Source organism: Vigna radiata, chromosome 8, assembly GCF_000741045.1.
Source record: "Vigna radiata var. radiata cultivar VC1973A chromosome 8, Vradiata_ver6, whole genome shotgun sequence".
NCBI lineage: Eukaryota > Viridiplantae > Streptophyta > Magnoliopsida > Fabales > Fabaceae > Vigna > Vigna radiata.
Genome location: NC_028358.1, coordinates 5519191 through 5542299, shown reverse-complemented (window position 1 = coordinate 5542299; position 23109 = coordinate 5519191). Strand labels below are relative to the sequence as shown.

At 33.0% G+C, this 23109-nt stretch overlaps 1 protein-coding gene across 2 annotated transcripts in view; it reads right to left on the bottom strand.

Annotated features, from left to right (window-relative positions):
- LOC106772697 (protein kinase and PP2C-like domain-containing protein) overlaps positions 1 to 4479 on the bottom strand; it is a 9757-nt gene extending 5278 nt beyond the window's left edge. Inside the window, exons 1-6 of one of the 2 annotated variants that reach the window (XM_014659250.2) lie at positions 4203 to 4479; positions 3946 to 4063; positions 3608 to 3774; positions 2808 to 2875; positions 2470 to 2693; positions 1498 to 1549 (exon numbers count right to left, since the gene is read on the bottom strand). In XM_014659250.2, coding sequence (XP_014514736.1) covers positions 1498 to 1549; positions 2470 to 2693; positions 2808 to 2875; positions 3608 to 3774; positions 3946 to 4063; positions 4203 to 4317 — 744 coding nt within the window. In that variant the 5' untranslated portion in view covers positions 4318 to 4479. Of the gene's footprint in view, positions 1 to 1497; positions 1550 to 2469; positions 2694 to 2807; positions 2876 to 3607; positions 3775 to 3902; positions 4064 to 4202 lie in introns of those variants that run through there. The other variant, XM_014659251.2, reaches the window with a different exon arrangement.
- Positions 4480 to 23109: the final 18630 nt, after the last annotated feature.

The following is a 23109-nucleotide window of genomic DNA, read 5'->3' as shown; positions in this document are numbered from 1 at the left end:
TTTAATTCTCAAGTTGGTATCAGACGGGTCGATCCCGCTCTGGTTTCTGTCTCGTAGCATCTGTACAGCCCATAGTTCGCCGCCCGCCACCGCTCACCGCCGCCGGCCATCCTCCGTCGCCGGCCGCCGGCTGCCGTTCACCGCCAGCCACCGTCACAGTGGTTTGAGGGCTGTCCCCAGTTGCCAGATTCACGACTTCAGCCATAACAAGGTGAGATTAAGGTAGAGAGGTCTGCTGCAATGAAGGCTAGCACCAAGACTTAAAGGTAGTGCAACAATGAAGGCTGCGATTTAGGTTATAGGTCGCGCAGCAATGAAGGCTGCAGTTTAGGTTTGACGGCACGGTCAGAGACTCCCAGGGATCGGGAGCTCTGATACCATCTGAAATTTAGAAGAAATAGGATATTATGAGGTTATTAACCTCTACAAACATACATGGGTCAGCTGCATATTTTAGGAAATGCAGACTGCTAATTCTAAGAAACAGATCCCTATGATTACAAGATTAATTAAACATAAATGCTCCTAATAAAAATAGCACACAACTGTTGCATGAATACAGCACATCAAATATAAAGACATCCTAAAATTACTCCATGTCAATTACTACTGCACAAATCACGGTTTTTGACACCTATCATTGAGCTGAGCCACTTTTTCTTGTCCTAACCTTTACTTTTCAGAATATAGAATCAAAGAGACTACAATATTATCATTGAATTTAGTCATTCCTATTTTTTTCTAAAATTCCTATTATTCTCAGCAGAAGACCTAAACTAATTTATTTTGGCAGTTATCCATTTTTATATACTTCTCTGAAAAGAAAAGTACCAAACCTCTCCTTGACTCTTTTGCTAAGTTTGGCACTTCACACTTCTCCGCACCTTAGCTTAGTGTTTTTCTGCTTTTGGGTTTGATACTTGGTTTCTTTGCTTGTGACTCTTGCTTTGGTTTGGTTGCTGCACTGTTTGGGACATTTGGTTCAATTTTCAAATCTCTGCTGAATTTCACTTCTTCCTGTTTAGCTGCTCGTCTTTAAGTGGTAAAGGAGCAGCTAGGGAGGCTAATGGAGGTTCAGGTTCTACAAGTGTTGGAAGGAGCTCTAATGGTGCCTTTGGCTCAGGTTCTACATTGTTGACTTAGTCTGTGGCTGTTGGTAATTTAAGGTTATTTTTTCTTATTTTTCTGATTTGTGGCTACACTTTTGCACTTGAGGTAGGATTTTCGTTATGATTACAATATTTTGGTATTGCTCTAACCCTTCCAATCCTATAGGTAAGATATCAATTTTGACTATATATTATATACTCCTCGATGATGTACGTGAGTTCCATCAATAATGGTCACTGAGATTAAACAACATTCAAAACAGTAAAGGGTTATAAAAAATCATGTCTAGAAACAAATATAGCATACATACTTTACCTCATTATAGAACTTGTAATACTCTAACAACAAGAAAAAAGTTCAAACCACACATAAGATAGATAGACTTACTTGAGCTTCTGTACGAAGATCTGTATATGGCACAACACCAGTGAGGAGTTCGCTGCAGTAAGTCCAATAAAAAAATTTAAATCAAAAGGCAAAAATTTGATTGAAGATTTTATTTATGCAAGCTTTGTTAAAACCCATGAGAACAAATCTAGTGTGAAGAAAGACAAAGAACGGTTATGTAATGGTTGATTGAATGACAGATACCAAAGGAGATAACTATGCTTCCAATGGCTTCCCCTTCAATAAAGAGCCACTGCTCAGTTCTGAAATCAGGAACTTTGAATGGAAACTAATCATTTACTATTTACCTAGGTCCCTGCACCTGACAACTTGAACCAGTTAACCAACTTAAGTTGTTTACAAGCTACCAAATTCTCTAATTATTCCAATTGCTTTGCCTTACTCGTCTTCCTTTTTCTTCCTCTAAATGAGCATGGAGTTTACTTTTTATTCTTCCTGGTCCCACCATACTCATACTATAACAGCATTGAACCACCAGCTTGTGATGAAAGGAATGACCAGTGTGTATGGTAAGCATTAGTTGCAAAAAAGAGTTAATAGATCAAGCTGCCTAACATATCTAAGGTTGACAGGCAATCACAATTTCCAAATGAAGATATGCCCTGTAAATGTTACTGTTTACATGAACATCTCTATTGGACAAATTAAGAAACAAAAGAGATGGATGATAGTCCATCCACAATTGGCTTGACTGTCCACGTTTTCACAACAAAAGACAGATAAAAGATATGTTGGTAGATTGCAAGTGCAACTTTGCATGTTCAAAGTTCAAACTTGAAACCGATCTAACCAACTCAAACAACAAAAATAGCACATTGCATCAAGAGAAAAATAGTTGCAACTGATTCCTCATATGGTATATAACTAACGGCATTAGATATATGATGGCAATACATTCCTTACAGAACCATAACAAAAATGAAAGAAAGAGAACAAATCCCATCTTCTTACTTGATTGATATCCCAAAACTGTATACATCAGATTTTTCTGTATGTAACTCCTTTCTTAATATTTCAGGTGCCATGTAAATGACTGTTCCAACCATATTCTTTTTGTGGAAACCACCAGTAGGCTTTCCAGAAGACTTCCAATTCTGAATGGAAACTCCCTTTAGATCATTCTTGTATTCTGCCAAACCAAAATCTGTGAGGTGTGGACAAAGACTTTTGTCAAGCTGCATTGCGGATTCACAAGATTAGTCTGGTGATATATAGATTAAGAACAATGTATCAAATACTAAAGACAGTTTCAAACAATCAAAAGAACAAAAGATTTGGGAGACAATTACAAGAATATTTGCCGGTTTCACATCTCTATGCACAATCCCGAGGTTATGCAGATATTGCAAAGCCTTTGCTGGAGAAAGGAAGTTGAAGGAATTAAAGGGGGAAAATTTGTCAAACACTCTTATTTTCTTTTTCTTTTGGACAAAATTGTCAATCACTTTATATACTTAATTTCCAAAATTTACCTATATAATTGAAGTGGAGTAAAATGAATGGTTACAAAATTGAAGGAAAAGAATCCATAGTTGATTTTTGGAATACTTGATAATTTCAACATGAAATAGTCCGTAATACCTAGAAAACCAAATAAAATTGCTGAAATAATATTGAAAATTATTTTACAAATGTAATAATAATCTTACTCTGCATGTCTCATAGCCAGTCCCAACCCCGGCAGATAAAGGAGAAATTTGTGTTAAGCCCTCTTACTAAAGTAAAACTTGTTGAAACCCCACACGACACGACCAACTATTATAGCCGAGTATAACATTATGTACAGTAGTTTAAGATGGTTGAAATGAATAGAATAGTTTGTGAAAATGTTCTAGGCCTTCTGTATGTAGATGTGCTTTGGTTTATAGTCCAAGAAAGCCAATTTCTTGGTTTAGGATAAAACATGTACCCATTTAAGCAGATCACAATGTTTATACTCTTCAATTCTGTCATACGTCCCAAATTATACACACCTCAGTTTGACTAAACAAGTGAAACAATGGCTACAGTTTCTTTCCCACAATATGATAGGAAAAACATACCCTGGCCAAGTAGTTATCAATCAATATAGACAAAATAACAACTATACCTAATTGCATTGCCATCATTAGTGCATCATTAAGTGTTGGTATCCACTCTTCTACATGCAGCTTCTGTGCAAGATTCTGAGATTCATATAACTTGAAGAAAAACATGTAATTGGGCGGTTTTGCATGGGCCGCAATCAATGTCGCTATTCCGGGGTGATCTAACTTGCTACATAATTTAAAAAGAAAACAATGAATCATAAACTCAAAAGACTTAGATAAATTACCCTTCAGCCTATCAAAACGTTAAAGAAAACAGTAGATCTCAATTGATAATGTGAAAATAAAGATTTATACCACATTAAAGGAGAGAAAATTGAGGTGATATAGAGATAGATACCACAGCAATTGCAATTCTTTATGAAACTTATTAATGTCTTCTGAAGTTGACAAGATGGGTTTCTTCACAGCAACCCTCATGCCATCCAAAGTCCCTTCATAAACAACACTCTCAGCCCCTACAGTTACCATCACCAACCAAAGATACAATATGAATATTAAAACTACCAAGAAAGACACTTGAATAAATATTAAAAATTGGGAAGCCAAAAACAAATGAAAAGGATGAAAATTGGAGAAGGGTTTAGGTCGGTTTACCTCGAGCAATAGGAGAGAGGACAGTATAAGAAGCTGGAGGAAGATGAAGGGGAATAGAGGGGCTGGTGCAGCAACCCCTGATGCATGTGTTAGGCTCCAGAATCTCTATTCCCATTCCACTTGTGTGGAAGAAGAAGAAGAAGATGAAGATGAAAATGAAGATACACGCAAAACAAGGGAATTTGAATCCACAAGAGCATAGTACGGTGTATCATGTGTTCATGTTTCAGCGATGGAAATTTCGTGGTATTGGATGCTATGTCACTCAAAGGAACATTCATTTTCTTTAAAATGGATCAATAAAAAAGGAGGTAAAAAAATAATTATAAAATACTTAGTTGACTTTATAGTTCGGAGATGGTGGTTGAGTTGTCAAGTAGTCAAAGTTTTAGCCTGAGCAATCTCATGACTCGAAAATGATATTTAGATAATATATTTTGGAAAATAAAATTTTAATACACCATTTTGACACTGCAACGTGTTAAAATGTGGTTGGACGATTTCAAATTAAAAAAACAAATTTTAGTTTTTTTTTTCCATCATTTACGTGTTATTGTGATTGGTCCATCATGATAGTTATGATTATTATTATTGATTGTAAAATAATTTTAAACCAATAACAGAATAACACGTAAATGATATTCAAATATTATCAAAAAAAGATTGTCTAAGTATCATTATTTATACTTTTGGAAGCTCATAACGTACTTCATAATATTTTAACAACTTTTCTTAACCTGTTTACAAGAAGATTTGATATCAATATTTTATTAATCCGTATATTTAAAACAGACAAATCACAATCTGTCACATAAATTATTATAAAAAAAGTTGTTAAAAAAATTATTAAATATAATGATGCACTTGTGATTTAGCTACATGACACAAGGTTTGGCTTTGTTACAACCATGAAGGATAAATTCACAAAGTTATGGAAGTTAGTGGGAGGATTTAACCTCCTGGAATATATATTTCTTACAACCAGCACATCTTTGGTACCAAAACAAATATGCAAAACTTTTGTGGAGTCACCTACACAAAATATATTAAAATTAAAATAAATTATTGTTTTTTACATATTAATTTATATATCTTAAAAGAATTTGGGACTAAAGCCTCTTATAAACCTTCGTCACTGCTTACCACGCAATTTTTTTATGATAATTAGTTATTTAACTTCTGAATGAGTGGTTATATGAGATGTCTCTAAGATAAATTATCGGACTTTCAAAGGTTAAGTATTGCGTCCACCTAAATTTTGAAAACAAATAAAAAGAAATTATTTGTAAAAGATTTTTCTATGTTCAAAAAATAAAGATTTGTATTAACCATTGAGCATCATAGAGGAGTCCTTACACCTTGTAGTATGATGTTATATTTATAGACTTCCAAATAAATATATTAAAAAAATTTATAACTTGAATAATAAAATATTATATATTGAAGAGATTGAATATTCAATTATTATATAATATTTTAAAGATAGGAAAATGATATTTTAACACAATTTTTTGACACCATTTTGACACTGCACACGTGTCAAAATGTGATTGGACGATTTCAAATTAAAAAAGTTGAGGCAGGAGTATATTTGGAAGAGAAAAACCAAAGTTTGTTTTTTTAATTTGAAATCGTCCACCACATTTTGACACGTGTGCAGTGTCAAAATGGTGTCAAAAAATTGTGTTAAAATATCATTTTCCTTAAAGATATTAGACTATCAATTATTATATTATAATATCTTAAAGACATAATAGAATTTTATAATAAATTATTATATCATAAGATATTAATTGTAAATATCTTGAAAATATTTTATAGTATATTGATAGTATGTACATAAGCTCCTATCTCATAAGTCAAAAATAGGTACATGTGGAATGTATTGATGGATAAATGAGGTTTATCATCCTCTATTAATTGTATGTCAAGTGCCTTCAAGCTTAGAAGAATGTGTCGCATTAAATTATTGTTCAAGCTTAGAAGAATGTGTCGCGTTAAATTATTGTTCAGTAAAAAAACTCAATTAAAGGGAAAAAAATTTGAACTAAGAAAAGAAGAATACACATCTCTTTATGATAATCAATTACCAAATGTGTAACATGTGGATGTGTGACTATTCTAAGTAGTCCTCAAATATGTTTCTATTTAGACTTATGCATTGCGGTTAGACGCATAGATATAACTTTTTATTCCAGGTTGTGTTACTTTTAACGTTTTTGAAATAGTTATTGGATGGTTTTTCATCTGAAATTATGTATTCTTCATAACGCTTTTGAAATAGTTCTCAAATGACTTTTCATCTGAGCTTTTGCATTATTTTTAATGCTTTTGAAATAGTTTTTAATGACTTTTCACTTGAGCTTATACATTACTTCAAATCCTTTTAAAATAATCCTCCAAATGGACTTTTATTTGAGCTTATGAAATAATTATGGAATGACTTTTCATCCAAGTTTATGTATTGCTTTTAATGCTTTTAAAATAATTTTTGGATGGCTTTTCATTTGCACTTATGCATTGCTCGTATGCTTATAAATTAGTTCATGAATGAAAATTTATCAGAGTTTATGTATTGTTCTTAATGATTTTGAAATAATTCTCATATGTTTTTCCATCCGAGCTTATGTATACTTTCTTTAAAGTAGTAGACTTGTTTTGTGTGAGTGTTTATGGTCAAGGTAATTATTCACCAATGTCTTAAACACTGAAAAGTTATAAAATGATGGTCTTAGACACCATCATCCTTTCCTCCATGAACCATGAGTTGATAAATTTATCAATGAAGTTCAGTATCCCCAAAAACACTTATTCTTGATCTGGGTCCTTAATCACTACCACCAATCTCGATGTCGCATGTAGGAGTAATTTCATATATGAGTCACTCGAGATTTTATTTAGGTCGATGTCAAACATGTTGTAGGAGAACGATGAAGCTCAATTCTTCGATGTTGAAGGGACCATAAAGGAGGAAGCTTTGTTTCCAATAATTGAGGTAGTGATATTATTGTTTTTCTTAGAGGAAGGATTTGAAATCAAATTTAATCTTCTTTTGAAATTTGGTTCCATTGAGGTTGGGATGAGTGAGTTGGTTGAACTAGTATATTGTGTGTTAAAGAAAATGGCTTTTGATGCTTTGGTTTGGAGATAGGCAAAGGATGATGCATTTTTGGTTTTTTTCTAGTGACAAGGGTTGTGAAATGGGAGTTTTAGATATAAGGAGAGCACATGTAAAGGTGGTTATGGTGTTTGGTTTGGTTGAGTTCAAGTATTGTGAGGAGTTGATGCACGTGCCGAAATTAGTATTGATTATTGATTTCACTATAACTCGTAATGAGAAACTTGTATTCTCTTATTGTAGTCATCATTAGAATTATCCCAGTCAATTGTATTTGCACCAATTAATTCCACAGCACATTGAGCTCGATTATTTTGTGGAGGCAAAATAAGTTTCACATTACCTTTAGTGAGTGGAACGATTTGATTAAAGTGTAACAATTATATGTAACTCATTTATTGAATATAAGAACACTTATGGAATTGATGGGATTTTTAATATATGATCTTTTTTGTGTCGCTTATCATGTTTATCATGTATGATTATTGTGTTTTGATTGTTTATTCCTAAGCAATCTCAGACCAAATCATTTTGTATATTATTGTTTGATGTTTTTCAACCGCTCAATTTTGAGTGATCTTAAACTTGATATTTATATAATAATTTCAAAGCCTTTTGGCTAAAGTAGTATATAAGACAATCAAGTGTTTAAGAGTAACAGACCAATTACTTGAAAGGGAATATTTTATTTATGAAATGTGTCTCATTATAACCTTGTCAGAAGAATCTTCCATAAGGAATCCAAAATCCACTTGTAGTACATTACCATAAGACTAGTGGTCTAAGAATAGTTTTACCCACGCACTGCGATGGACGCCAAATGTTCTTTAGGAATGTGATCGAGATGTCTTTGAGGTTAATTATGGTTAAGTATGAGGCTTTTAAGAATTAAGTTATTGTTTACTAAGGCAAAGCTCTAAGTTTTGAAGGCAAAAAAAAAATATTTATCTACAAAAATACTTTAGTCAATAAAATATAGTAAGAATATGTATTAAAGTAATAATAACTAAGAGATATAAATACGAGTGTTTAGTCTCATAGTTGAGTATCAACCATTAAGTATTATATATAAGTCCTTATTCTTCTTATGGTTGAACGTTATATTTAGAGGTTTTCAAGATTAAAAGTGAATAGATAGATATATTAAACAAGTTTTGTTACTTGAATAATAATATATTATATCTTACAAACGTTGGATATTCAATTATTATATAATACTTTAAATATATATATATATATATATATATATATATATATATAATAATAATAATAATAATAATAATAAATTATTATATCATAATGTCTTGGAGATATAATAGAATATAAAAATAAGTTATTATATCATAAAATATTAAGAGTATATATCTTGAAGATATTTCATAATATTTTAGAAGGTATGTACACATAAAAATACACGATTTTTTAAAATTATTCTCTTAATTAGGTTATATACTTTACAATGAATGTTCCAATTGTCTCTCTCACGTGTTCAACTTTTATTATGGGATAGGTATTGGAGGACCGACACATCAAATTTCTTCAACCACCACATTAGTAAAATCATCATGCATAACCACATGGTACATGGTTGATCCTTCTAAAATCAGTTCCCAACCATTTTTAGAAAAAGAAAAACTTTTATTACAATTGTGTGTGTTTCCACCTTTTGTATATGTTCATTGGCACAAACTACCTTTTATGCAAACACAAACATAAGTAGGAACTACATTTTGCTCAAATGCATTCTACTACTAAAAGAAGTTTGTGAACTTTTACCATTAGTCAAAATCACACCTTAACTAATTAATAATTTGTGAATTTATTTGATAAGTTAAGTGTGGTACCAACCTTTGCATCAAGTTTGCAATTAGTTACTCCATTATTTCTTGACTCATACATCCTTTAGAAAGGTTAAGGTATGGATTATTGTGGTAGAAGGGGTGTCATGACTCCCATTTTTTAAAATATATGTAGTATATATTATGAATTGATAGGAATTAAATTAACTAGCTTTTTATTTTACAAAGCATAACATTTAATGTTAATAAATAATAAACACATATAAATAAACAAATATTTATTAAGATATTTTTTATTTTCTCTTGTATATTCTTTTGAGTTTCTTATATATTATACTCATCTCTCACTCTTACATATTTTTTTTTTTGTTTCTAAAGAAAAAAAGAAGTTAAACATAAACTTATTATTTCTCTTCTAATTTCCTACATGTTTTCTTTCTTGAAGAAAAAAAGTCACTCTCTCGTGTCTCACTTGATAATGAAATAATAGTTTGGTAGTTATTAATTTTTTTTTTATCTCATGAGCCTTTTGTATATTCATTTTCTATGAACGTAGAAGGAAAAGTTATGTACTATGGGTTTTTTTTAACTGGTTTTTAATCGTGGCTTGACTATTATAGATTTTTGTATTGGTAATTGTATCTCTCAATTTTTTTATTAAATTATGATAAACTATATTTTAGTCTTAAATTTTGTTTTGTTTTGTTTTTTTTTTTTAAAAAGTTATGTATATTGATAAAGAATAAAATAATAGGTTCATTTTTGGAAATGATATAGGTGTTGGAAGTCTCACATCGACTAGAAATAAGGTCAAATTATAATATATAAGTGAAGTGCAAACCTCACCTTACAAGCCGGTTTTGTGGGGTTGAGTTAGGCATAAAATCCACTTCTAATATGGTATCAGATGCATGGTTAAAGCCTATCCTAGCGACTTCTAAGTGGGCATTTCTGTTTCTATTCCACCCGTTGTCAAGTCGCTATTGGACCACCCAATTTCTACTATCACGCACGAGATGTCTATATGTGTTGGAAGTCCCACATCGACTAGAAATAAGGCCAAATTATAATATATATATATATATATATATATAAGTGAGGTGCAAACCTCACCTTACAAGCCGGTTTTGTGGGGTTGAGTTAGGCCTAAAACCCACTTCTAATAATAGGCAAGCTACCCGTTAAGATGAAAACAAAATATATTTAGCTTCTTCACATATTCTAAAATATGATACTAATGTGTTCAATTAAAGGATCTAGCTCTTAAGATCCAAAAAAATTACATACGAGGAGTTTTATATTAATTCTTTGGAATGTGATCCAAGAAAAACATCCTCAAATATGATAATATCATTGAATCAAAGAGATGAAATTAAAAGAGCTTATCTAAAATGGGTCCATATCAAATACAACTTTAAAACTATCCTTTTATAAGGAGAAACATCCAAGGAGATTTTAATATAATTGGTTTAAAATGTTTCATTATTGGCTAGAGTGTTCTTCAATTAATGAGAAAACTTATTTTAATCTAATTGGTTTAAAATGTTTCATTAAAAATGTTTCATCATTGGCTAGAGTATTCTTCAATTAATGAGAAAACTTATTTTAATCTAATTGGTTTAAAATGTTTCATTATTGGCTAGATTATCTTCAATTAATGAGAAAACTTATTGTTTGACATGTTATCTATTTAATTCAAAGTAAGTTGGTTGGGTCATATTTGTTTAGTAAACAAGGTTTTAGATCATGGAAAAAGATTAATGTAGGAAAAATGTGCATTTCTCAAACACATTGGAGATATTTATTGCTCACCACATAACAATGCAATGAAAGCTTGCAAAGAATGTTGAATCAATCTATGCACATTGATAAATTATAAATGTTTAAAGTTCATAACAAGTTTGTAAGAATCATTTACGTCTCAAAACCTCTATTGTAATTATTTGTTGGATAGCATTCCAACCTTGTACAATTTGAGGCCATGAAGAAACACAAAAGTCAAGTAATAAAGGTAACTTTCTTGAGAAGATTAAACTTCTAGCATCATATAATGATAAAGTGGCACACATTGTGTTCGAAAATGCTCCATATAATACAAAATATACTTCTCATCATATTCTAAAGGATTGTCCTTTGTTCCTTCATTTTATTTCTAAATATGATAAGAATTATACTTTGCATTATAGAGAGCATTTTCTAATACAACTAATGTCATTTTACCACTATACGATGCTAGAAGTTTAATTGTCTCAAGAAAGTTACCTCTATTAGGTGACTATGGTGTTTTCTCGTGGTCTCTAAATGCACAAGCTTGAAATGCTAGCCAACGAATTGTATTAATAGAGGTTTTGAGTCATAAATGATTCTTGCAAATTTACTTGAACTTTGAGCATTCATAATGTTATTAATGTGCAAAGATTAATTCAACAATCTTCACAAGCTTTCACTGTATTGTTATACAGTAAGAAAGGGCTATCTACAATGTGATTGAGAAATACACATTTTTCTTGGATTAACCTTTTTTTATTATCTAAAACCTTGTTTAGGAAACACATTTGACCCAAAACGACCACTAACTTTGAACTAAATAGATTGTATGTCAAATAATAAGCTTCATTAATCGGGAAATACTTTATCCAAGAAAGAAACATATTAAACAAATTAGATTGAAATCTTTGGATGTGTGTCCTTATAAAAAAAGATACTTTTTGAAGTTGCATTTGATATGGACCCAATTTTAATCAATTAAGCTCTTCCAATTCCATTTTTTGACTCATTAGATATTCTCGTATTTAAAGATGTTTATAATATGAAACTTCTCACCAAAAAATTTTCAAATCTTATAAAAGAGCTCATCTAATTGAACAATTGGATCATTGATATCATGCTTCAAAGTATGTGAAGAAGTTGAATTGAATTTGTCTTCTTTTCATCTTTACATGTAGCTTTCCTTTGATCACTTTTAAAAGACTAAATTTACTGTTTTATTTTCCATCAATATACCTATTTAAAAGAAATACAAAGTTGAAGAAAAAAAATTAATAATTTATCATAATCTAATAAAAAATTGAGAAACATAATTACTAAAAAAAATATAATAATCACGTCACAGTTAAAACCACAGTTATGAAAAAACACATGTACATAACTTTTTTTTTTCTATATTCCCGAAAAAATGGATATAAAAAAAAGTTCATGAGATAAAAAAAAAAAATACTAACTATTAAATTAATATTTCATTATCAAGTGGTACAAAAGAGCAACAATTTTTTTTCTTCAAAAATAAAAGAGTACAAATGACAGATGAGAACATAAATAATGAATTTGTGTTTAATTTTCTTTCTTTTTTATTAGAAACAAAAGAAAATATGTGAGAATAAATACGAAAAGTAAAATAAAAATATCTTAATATATATTTTTATTTCTTATATTTTTATCCTTTATTAACATTAAATATTATACTTTTGTTAAAAATATATAAATTACATAATTTAATTTTCATCGATTCCATTATATACCAATCTAAATTAAAAAATTTTAAAACACGTAAGGGACTTCGACACTCACTACCAGAATGATCAACCTCTCAATAACTGTACGTTTTGTGTTATTATCATAATTTTTTTTATAGGATTAACTATTGAAAATTTTTGGTTATTCGTTACAAACTTTTTTATAACAAAAATTTAAATATTATTAAAACAATTCTAATATTTAATAATGGAGATAACACACAGATAATCAAGAAACATTCACATTTCATTTTTCAATATTTTATTTGATCTTCTGTAATATATTTTCATCTTATCACTTATCGTTTATTTTTATGTTATTTACTTTTATTGTAATTTAGTCTTTTTCATCTAATATCTTATAATTTACTTTTATGTTATTTAATTTTATTGTAATTTACACTTTTAATATTTTAGTTCTGATGGTCAGCATAGTTACTCTTAATGTGTACTCTTCAAAACTTCAATATTTACTTGTTCATAGTTTTCTTTTGGATTTATATTTTGCGTGTTTGTAACTTTTGAATTGGGTATATTTATTTTATTTTGCCATTCTTTAAATAAGTATTTTAAAATCCTTATTTTAATTAAAAATAGAACATTAATCGCATCAAATCGTTCTAATTCAAGTAATAAATAGATTTTGTATAATATAATCACAAAAAGTAAAGCATGTTTTTTTTACTTGTATTTGAAAAGGAATGTTGTGAGATAATGTATTCTATATGTGATATTATTAACCTAATCAAATTAGAAATCACAAGTATTATTAACATAATTACATAAAAAAACGCATATATACAAGTAACTTGATTTACACGTGTTTCTATCAAAATTTAGAGTGTAGATTTTGGAGGGTGAATTTTTGGACAGATGACAAGATTTTAACGGTGACTTGATCTTGAATGTTTTTTATGATTGGAATAAAATCTTTTGTGGTTCAAAAGGAAAATATATACTTGTAAAAGATTCTCTGATACTTGGGTCACTAAAAGAGATTTAAGGTTTATATGGGTGTATGAGTAAGTAAGAGAGAATTGTGTGTAATTTCTAATACAATACCATGTGTATTTATAGGGTTTCTAGGTCCTAGGATGTTTGTTGTAAAAATTGATAATATCAAATAATACCAACAAATAGAACAACTTATCGCATAAATGATAATTAGCGAAAAAATAACAATAATGTGATACTTTACTTGATATATAAAACATGTTGTAAATATATGATATTAAGGAATATCATGATTGTAACAGTAATGATGCAGTAATATGATAGGAAAAATATGAGTGGAATGAATCTTATTTAAATGAATTAATGTCTCTGTCAACAACAATATAAAAAGAAGTTTCAGGATTCTGTAAAGGAAATGTAATAAAATAGAATCCCAAAAAAAAATACTATCTGTTGCATAAACAGAGGATCGTCCTGCACAGAAAAGGGGTAAGGTCAGAGAGCAGAAAGGGCGGTGAGGAAATTTCTGGAAGAGAGAGAGTTCAGAGAGATACTTGCCACATTCCATATGCTTCCCAACTAACGCGCAAATCCTTTTAGAAGGGAATTTTTCTTACGAATCCTAGTGTTGCGTTTGCTCTCCACCTCCTACTGGTCAAGTTTCACGTGTCCCTGATCACGTTCCACTTGTCCTTCATTCATAACAACCTGTCGTTCACTCCCATCAATCAACTCACGTGTTACAATACCCTTCCCTTTTAAAACACCCTTGTCCTCAAGGGTGAGGGATGAATAAGATTGTTGCAGCAGTAGAGCATCTTCCCAAGTTTCCAATTCTGGTTTGGTTGACTCCCACTGAACCAACACCTGAGGAATTTGGTTCGCACCACGAACAATTAATCTTGAATCCAAAATCTTCTCAGGTTGCAAGGTCTGTCCAAATTCTGAAGTAGTCAATGGCGAAGGAAAGTATTGATCAACTGGAGTGCCATGGAATTTCTTCAACAAAGACACATGAAATACGGGATGAATTCTAGCAGTGGCAGGCAATTTCAACTTGTATGCAACATCACCAATCTTCTGAATGATCTCAAATGGGCCAAAAAAACGCAACCCCAATTTATGATTCTTCCTCAAAACCACTGAATGTTGACGATGGGGTTGTAACTTAACCAATACCAAGTCCCCCACTTCAAAATATACCTCCTTCCTCTTCTTATCAGCCTGTCCTTTCATGTAATTCTGAGCCTTTTCCAAATTGAATTTAAGCTCATGAATTAGTTGGTCACGAGCTGTTAAAGTGTCTTGAAGAAGAGAGACGGGATCCTTCAAATCTTTAACATAAGGAACAATGCTTGGAGGATCTCTCCCAAATACAACCTTAAAAGGCGTCATATGAATACTATGATGATAAGCCGAATTATACCAAAATTGTGCCCAAGGAATCATAGAATGCCAAGACTTTGGATTGTCATACACAAAACATCTTAAGTACATTTCCAAGGTCTTATGTAAAGCCTCCGTTTGGCCATCGGATTGAGGATGATATGCAGAAGTCATAGCCAGCGCTGTACCTTGAGCCTTGAAGAGTTGTTACCAAAATGCACTGATGAATACTCTATCCCTATCCGACACCACAATCTTAGGGAAACCATGGATCTTGACCACCTGTTGGATGAAAGCATCAGCAACTGTCCTACTATTAAAATATGCTTTGAGAGGAATAAAGTAACTGAACTTAGACAATCGGTCTACCACCACCATAATTATAGAAAACCCATTAGAGCTAGGTAATTGAGTTATGATATCCATACTGATATCCTCCCAAATCTGTTAAGGAATAGAAAGAGGGTGTAACAACCCTGAAGGAAGTGTTTGATCAACCTTGGCTTGTTGGCAAACATTACATTTTTGGACAAAATCTCTGACATTTGCCTGCATCTTCGGCCAAAAGAACTGTTGACTGACCCTAGCCATAGTTTGAGTTACTCTCGCATGTCCACCTATCTTCGTACTATGAAACTCATGTAAAATGGCCTGTTTGAGAGCCAAGTCATTAGGAATCATCAATCTACCTTTCCATAATAACAAGCCATCTTTGACAGTATAATCTACGTCAAGGATTTCATTATTTAAATGTTGTTGATACAGAGAACTCAACCATTCATCTTTGGGCATCAACTCAACTACTTTAGTTAACCACCCACTTCGAGGTTCAGACCAGGCCAAGTGAAAACTTCTTGATAAGGCATCTGCTGGAATGTTATCCTTGTCAGGCTTGTACTGAATCTTAAAATCATAACCCAAAAATTTAGGTAACCACTGTTGTTGCTCCGGTGTTTGCAGAGTCTGCTCCAACAACTCCTTAAGACTCTTTTGGTCAGTTTTGATAATGAATTTGTGGCCTAGGAGATAGTGTCTGAACTTTGCAAGAGCTTCAATAATAGCATAAAACTCTTTAGTATACATCGACTGCTTCTGTATCCGTGTTGACAGCTTTTTTGAAACATATGCAATAGGATGGGAATTCTGACTCAAAACTGCCCCTATTCCCAAGTCGGAAGCATCGGTTTCCAGAATAAACTCTTCCTTGAAATTGGGCACTGCCAGTACAGGTGCTGAAGTAAGGGCCTCCTTTAATTTCATAAAAGTATTAGTGGCTGATGCAGTCCATTTAAAAGAGTCCTTTTTAAGCAACTCAGTTAGAGGGGATACAATAAAGGCATAATTTTTAACAAACCGTCTATAGTACCCAATAAGACCCAAGAATCCTCTTAATTGTTTCAGTGTGGTAGGTTGAGGAATTCTTTAGCAACTTCTAACTTGCTAGTTTCCATAGCAATCCCTGCTACAGTTAAGGTATGTCCCAAATAATCAATTTCCCTGACACCAAAGGAACATTTAGAAAATTTAGCATAAAGTTGGTGTTGTTGTAATGTTTGCAGTAGAAATTCCAAATGAGCTAGATGGTCCTTCCATGTAGCACTGTAGATTAATATATCATCAAAAAATACCAACACAAATTTTCTCAAAACATCCTTAAAAACTTCATTCATCAAACTCTGGAATGTGGCGGGAGCAGTGGTCAATCCAAATGGCATGACTAGCCATTCAAAATGACCATGATGAGTCTGAAAAGATGTTTTATGCCTATATTTCGGTTTAAGCAATATCTGGTGATAACCAGATCGCAAGTCAAGCTTTGAAAAAAAACAAACACCAAAGACCTCATCTATCAACTCATCAACCGTAGGTATAGGAAAGGTGTCTTTGGTGGTAATAGCATTAAGAGCTCTGTAATCAGTACAACCCTCCAAGATCCATCTTTCTTTTTGACCAAGAGGATTGGAAAAGAGAAAGGACTAGTATTGGGTTGCACCACTCCTTCTTACAACAGACCGACCACTAACTTCTCAATTTCCTCCTTCTGACTGTGAGGATATCGATAGGCTCTAACTTTAATTGGTTGAGAACCTTATACCAAAGGAATGGAGTGGTCATGTGTCCTAGGAGGAGGTAAGGACGTAGGATTTCCAAACACCGCAGCATATGTGTGTAGCAATAGAACCAATTCAGGTTCCATATCCTTAGGGAGTTCTAGCTCTGGAAATTGCTGAGAAGTCGGTTCAATGAGTTGCATACTAAAAATTTTCGCAATGGATTTGGTATGGACAAGTCTCTTTATATGGTGGCATTGTGCAGGAGTAGGCAAAATTGTATGATCACCTTGTAATGTGACAAACTTGTCATTGTATAAGATCTTCAACTGTAATGAAGAGTAATCAACAATGTATGGCCCGATTGATTTTAACCAGCTAGCACCAAGAACTAAGTCAGCTCCAGAAACTGGTAGTAAAAAAGCTGGTAATTGAAATTTGACTCCCCGTGCCCGAATAGTTAACTCACTAACCAAGCCTTCAACAACCATGTAATTACCATTCCCCACCATAACTCTGAACATAGGAGCTGGTTCGACAGGTAATTTCAAGAACTTAGCAATTCTTGGTTAAGGGAAATTATCAGAGCTACCTCCATCAACCAAAACCTAGACAGACAAAGAACCAATGTGTGCAACAAAACGGATGGTACCAACTTCTGCTCCTCCATTCAAAGCCTTGAAGGAAAAATGCAATGCCTCCTCAGTGTCCACAACTCTAGTTGTAATATTAAGAGAGTCCATTTCTGGTTGCACTGGTTCTAACTCCTTTTCATCCTCTTCCATTTGTAACATTAAATATTGTCTGTTGGGACACTTATGATTGAAAGAAAATTTCTTATCACAAAAATAACAAAGGCCCTTCTCGTGACGTAATTGCATTTCCGCAGGACTGATTTTCTTCACATTTGAATTTCTAAAAGGAGGTCCTGAAGGGGTGGGTAATAATGGAGGTAGAGGCTGGGAATTATAAGGAGGCTTCGGAGGGTGTCTGGGAACATTATTCTGGTTAGAATTGAAGGTAATATTGGAATATCTATGGTCCTGTGATGGGTTTCGAGCAATAGCCACAGGGACATTTTTTTCCTCGAACAATTTAGCCAGTGAAACAGCTCTCAATAAATTTGGAGGACTCTGAGCTACCACATCTCGTCTAATATCTTTATTCAACCCACTTAAAAAGCAATTTAAAAGAACTTCAGATGTTAACTCGTCCGATCAATTGGCTAAACTCATGAATTTCAGGTAGTAATCAGCAATTGTACCAGTTTGTGTCAATTTGAACAAATTAGCCATGGGGTTATCAAACGGGGAAGGACCAAATTGTGACTCCAGGGCACGTTTCAAATCGTTCCAAGACTGGAAGACATGCTCCTTCTGCAACATCTGAAACCATGGAATAACATCCTTCTCAAAATGCATTGTAGTTATTTCCACCCTCTCCAAATCCGGAGTATTGTGTTAATTGAAGAATTTTTTTGCCTTAAAGATCCATTCTAATACTGGAGTGTGACCATCGAAGTGAGGAAAACCCAGCTATATGTTGCGAACAGGCATCACTCCAGAGAACATCCCGGAATTTGCAAACTGTGCGTCAGTCTTTGAGTTCGTATCACGAACGTGTTGAGTTTGAAGTTTGATTAGATGATCAATGGCTATCTGCATCTGATTCATACGCTGCTCTATTTTATCAATTAGGACTTGATTCATCTTATCTCTATCATTTTGCTTTTCCATCCAGCTCACCAACGAAGTAACCTGTGTCTGTAAATCTTTTAAACGTGTGTTCTCAGCCATTGGAGTCAATGAAAGCACCAATGTAACAGTAATGATGTAGTAATATGATAGGAAAAATATGAGTGGAATGAATCTTATTTAAATGAATCAATGTCTCTGTTAACAACAATATAAAAAGAAGTTTCAGGATTCTGTAAAGGAAATTTAATAAAATAGAATCCCAAAAAAAAAATACTATCTGTTGCATGAACAGAGGATCGTCCTGCACAGAAAAGGGGTAAGGTCAGAGAGCAGAAAAAGTGGTGAGAAAATTTCTGGAAGAGAGGGAGTTTAGAGAGATACTTGCCACATTCCATATGCCTCCCAACTAACGCGCAAATCCTTTTAGAAGGGAATTTTCCTTACGAATCCTGGTGTTGCGTCTGCTCTCTACCTCCTGTTGATCAAGTTTCGCGTGTCCCTGATCATGTTCCACTTGTCCTTCATTCATAACAACCTGTCGTTCACTCCCATCATGTAGCTCACATGTTACAATGACGTAATCAAACCACTGAGATTTGGTCACATATAATGTTAATATATGAATATTTGCACCAACAAATATATCTTAGAATACCTTTCATTCACTTTAGGTAAGTAAAATTGAATAGGCTTTGTTAAACGCATCATTTAGCGTATTTGTTGGGCTGACTATGTACATAAGTCTCCTAAGCTCGAAAGTTTGATTAGCGTATGAAGAATGTTTGTTGCGACTACAATTGGCCCTTTGGCTGAGTTGTAGCCGACTTTATGTTTGTAGATAGATTGGTTGTTTGGTCAGACTGTATGTGGTCATTTTTGACCTTGTTGAACTTATGATTAACTTAGGTCATTCTTGACTGAGTTATGTGTGGTTATCTTTTAATGGCTTTCATTTATGTTACCATCTTGATAACTCGGTGTCTTGTTTGGGGGGAGGGGTTTCTTATGTTACTGTCTAAGTAATATTGTGCCTCGTTTGAGGGCTTCACTTGTGTTACTGTGTAAGTAACTTGATTGCCTCGTTTAAGGGCTTTGATTATGTTACTGTCTAAGTAAATCGATGTCTTGTTTAAGGACTTTCCTTATGTTACTATCTAAGTAACTTAGGTACGTCGCTTGAATTCTTTGCTTGTGTTACTATCTTAGTAACTCGAGTGTCTCATTAAAACCTTGCTTGACAAAACTCAACTGAGGGACAAAATCTAAGCGAAGGAAAAATAATACACATGTCCTCGTACCTTAATTGTATTACATCTTTAAGTGGGTCATATTCCATGTTCTCGGGATAAGCTTTTGTTTGAGCTCTTTTAATATGTAGGCTCCATTCTAGAGGGAGTTCGTAATGTAATACAGTTCTTCCTAGTTAGGTGTAAGTTTTCTTTCTCCTTAAAATTTTGAACGTAGCTAGACTTTCTCCATACTAGGTATGCCTTCTGCACCGTTCTTTCTTGAATTCGAGTATTGTAACGTTGGGTCATTATTTGCTCCTATACCCAAGTATTGGAATGTCAAGTTACTCTTGTACTCGAATACTGGAAAGTTGAGTTACTCTTGTACTTGGTCATTGTAATATTGAGTTTCATATACTCATTGAATTCTTTTTGTGCTCGGGTATTACAACACCCAATTGCTTTTGCTATAGTATTCATGTTTTGGAATACCAAATTGCTCCTATACTTGATCACCAGAACAACAATTTACTCTCGTACTTAAACACTGGAATGTCGAGTTGCTCTTGTACTCAAGCATTGGAGTGTAGAGTTGTTGTTGTACTTAGACACTGGAATGTCGGGTTGTTGTTGTACTCAAGCACTATAGTGCCAAGTTTTTCTTGTACTTGGACATTGAACGCTGAGTTGCTATTGTACTCGGATACTGAAAAGTCGAGTTGTTCTTATATTTGGATACTAGAATGTTGAGTTGTTGTTGGGTCGATCATAATTGTTTACCCGTCAATCGACAATGGTGATAGTGATAACCCTTGGATCATCTTGTTCATGGTCATGAACTATGGTTAGGGCAACCCCATATGGTAGTCAGTGGTTGTGCACTACTCATCCATTGTTCATGGTGATTGTTCCTCCTAGAGGGCGCATTCAAGTGGCCTTTATCTTCGATCTCTATTCTTGTAGGGTCTTGGGAACTAGTCAACCTTTCACATCGACGCTTCATCGGAGAATATCACTTGTGTTCTTGGATTTCTTCTAGTTCCTTATGTATATCAATATATCAGGATTTCTTTGCATTAAAGGTCTTGTAGTCATTGTGGTTGGGATCGATTTATAGGTTATCATCATTGTGACTTTTATCAAAACTTCATTTTCGAGTTGGAATATTAGGCTCTCAAGGCCAAACTTTCATCTAAGCTTATGCATTGTTTTTAACACTTTTAAGATAGTTTCAGATGATTTTTCATCCGAGTTTATTGTTATAAGCTCTTACTAAAATTTGGGTTGAATCAAATTTATTCTCTTTTGTTTTGTTGCCCAAGCATGATTTCTCGTTTCTATTACTAAGTTTCTTAACTTCGCCATACTAGTTATATCCTTCAAACTTTCAACTTTGTTGTGTTTGGGTTTGGAGTTGCAGTGCACAATGACTTATAAACGGTATTGGCCTCATTTTAACTGCTTCAGAGATAGAGGAATTGGCCTCACAGGTTGAATTCACAGTTGGGTTTTACATTGTTCCTGTTCATGGTTATTCAAAGTTTTCATTAGTTTTTTCACCATAAACACAAGCCTTAAAAGGCAATGTGCTAAAAAGAAGTGGAACAACATAACCTTGATTCTGTTTAGGAGAAGCCAATAATGTTGTCATTCTTGCTTGTTCTATAGGTTGTTCTAGAAATATTATACAAACGTAAAGCTTAATATGGAGAAAGTCATGTCAGATGTCAAAAGAACTTTTTCCAATTGATACATTTTGCAAGTAATGGTGCTAACTTTGGTGGCATGTAAGTACACTTGAATTTGAATAACACAAGCCCCATATTCACACATGTTTTTAATATACAATATCAATATCTCTTGTATACTTTTATTATGTTTAAAAGAGTGTAAATGTCCTTAAACAAATGATCCTTATATCATGCATCCCAATCATCTTAATCCGCATAAAACATAATGGAGTGCACACAAACCTAAATGTGATGAACTCTTGCTTGTTCTGTTTGCCTAGTTCCTCCTCCAAGACTATTGTTTAGCCATCACAAATCCCTAGGCAACAACCTATGCTAAAATTCTTACAATTCTGGAGTGTAATTCAGGTGCAACATGTGTAACATACCTTTCAAAATCTGTCAAGGTCATAGATCATGTAGGCTTTCCATCTATAGGCCCATTAATCTATATTCAAGTTAATGCACTGCCACATTTTTTTCTTTGTTTTCTCATACACGACACATGTGGCCATAGAGGAAAAACGAAATATCCCATGCATCAGGATCAAAGTAGAGTATGCATAATAAATTATAAAAATAATGCATTAACATCATATGATCATAAGTATAGCAATAGATAAAAACAGAGTGTGCATTATAGAATGGAATATTAACACTATAAAGTAATGCATTATAAAACTTAAATATTAACATATTGCCAAGTGATGTAATTTAGCTAAAATTTTTGGGCCAGCTATAATGAAGTCCAAACTTTTAAAAATGCTACGAGGAACATCAGCACGATCATGATTAATGTAAGGATCATATAAAATGTGGAAGAATGAAAAAGTCTTATTTGGGTCTCATAGTGGGCGACAAATGTTCTTATTCATATTCAAAGCAATAATCTTTGAATTGGTGACAAGATCTTAGTGGCAACTTGAATACTCCTGCTGGCTAGAATCAAAATCCTTATTATTAAGAGAGGGAATATTCACCTACAGAAGACTCTTTGATGTTCAAGTCACTAAGAGAGATATATGATCTATCAATATTTCGATCTTAAGTCCATCGAGTGACATGATTAGAGTCGACCATTATACATATAAAGTATTGTTTGCTTTTTAAACTGGAGCTTTGTCACGATTTTGTTCTTAAAAGGCAATTCAGAGGATGGAAAGATAAAAAAAAAAATATTTAAACTGCCTTTGACTCCTAAGTAGAGCTGTCGAATTGGCCCACTTCATAGGCCCTGGCCCTAACCCATGTGGGTTGGGGCCAAAAAAGCTCACAGGGCCAAAAAATTATTTTATTGAAAAAGCCCACATGGCTAAAAAGCCCCAAAGCCCTATGGGTCAGGGCTAGCCCATGGGCTTTTCTTTTTACCAAATTTCTAAAACAATCAAATCCAAATAATTTCTAAAACAAATCTGCACTTCCAAAAACAAC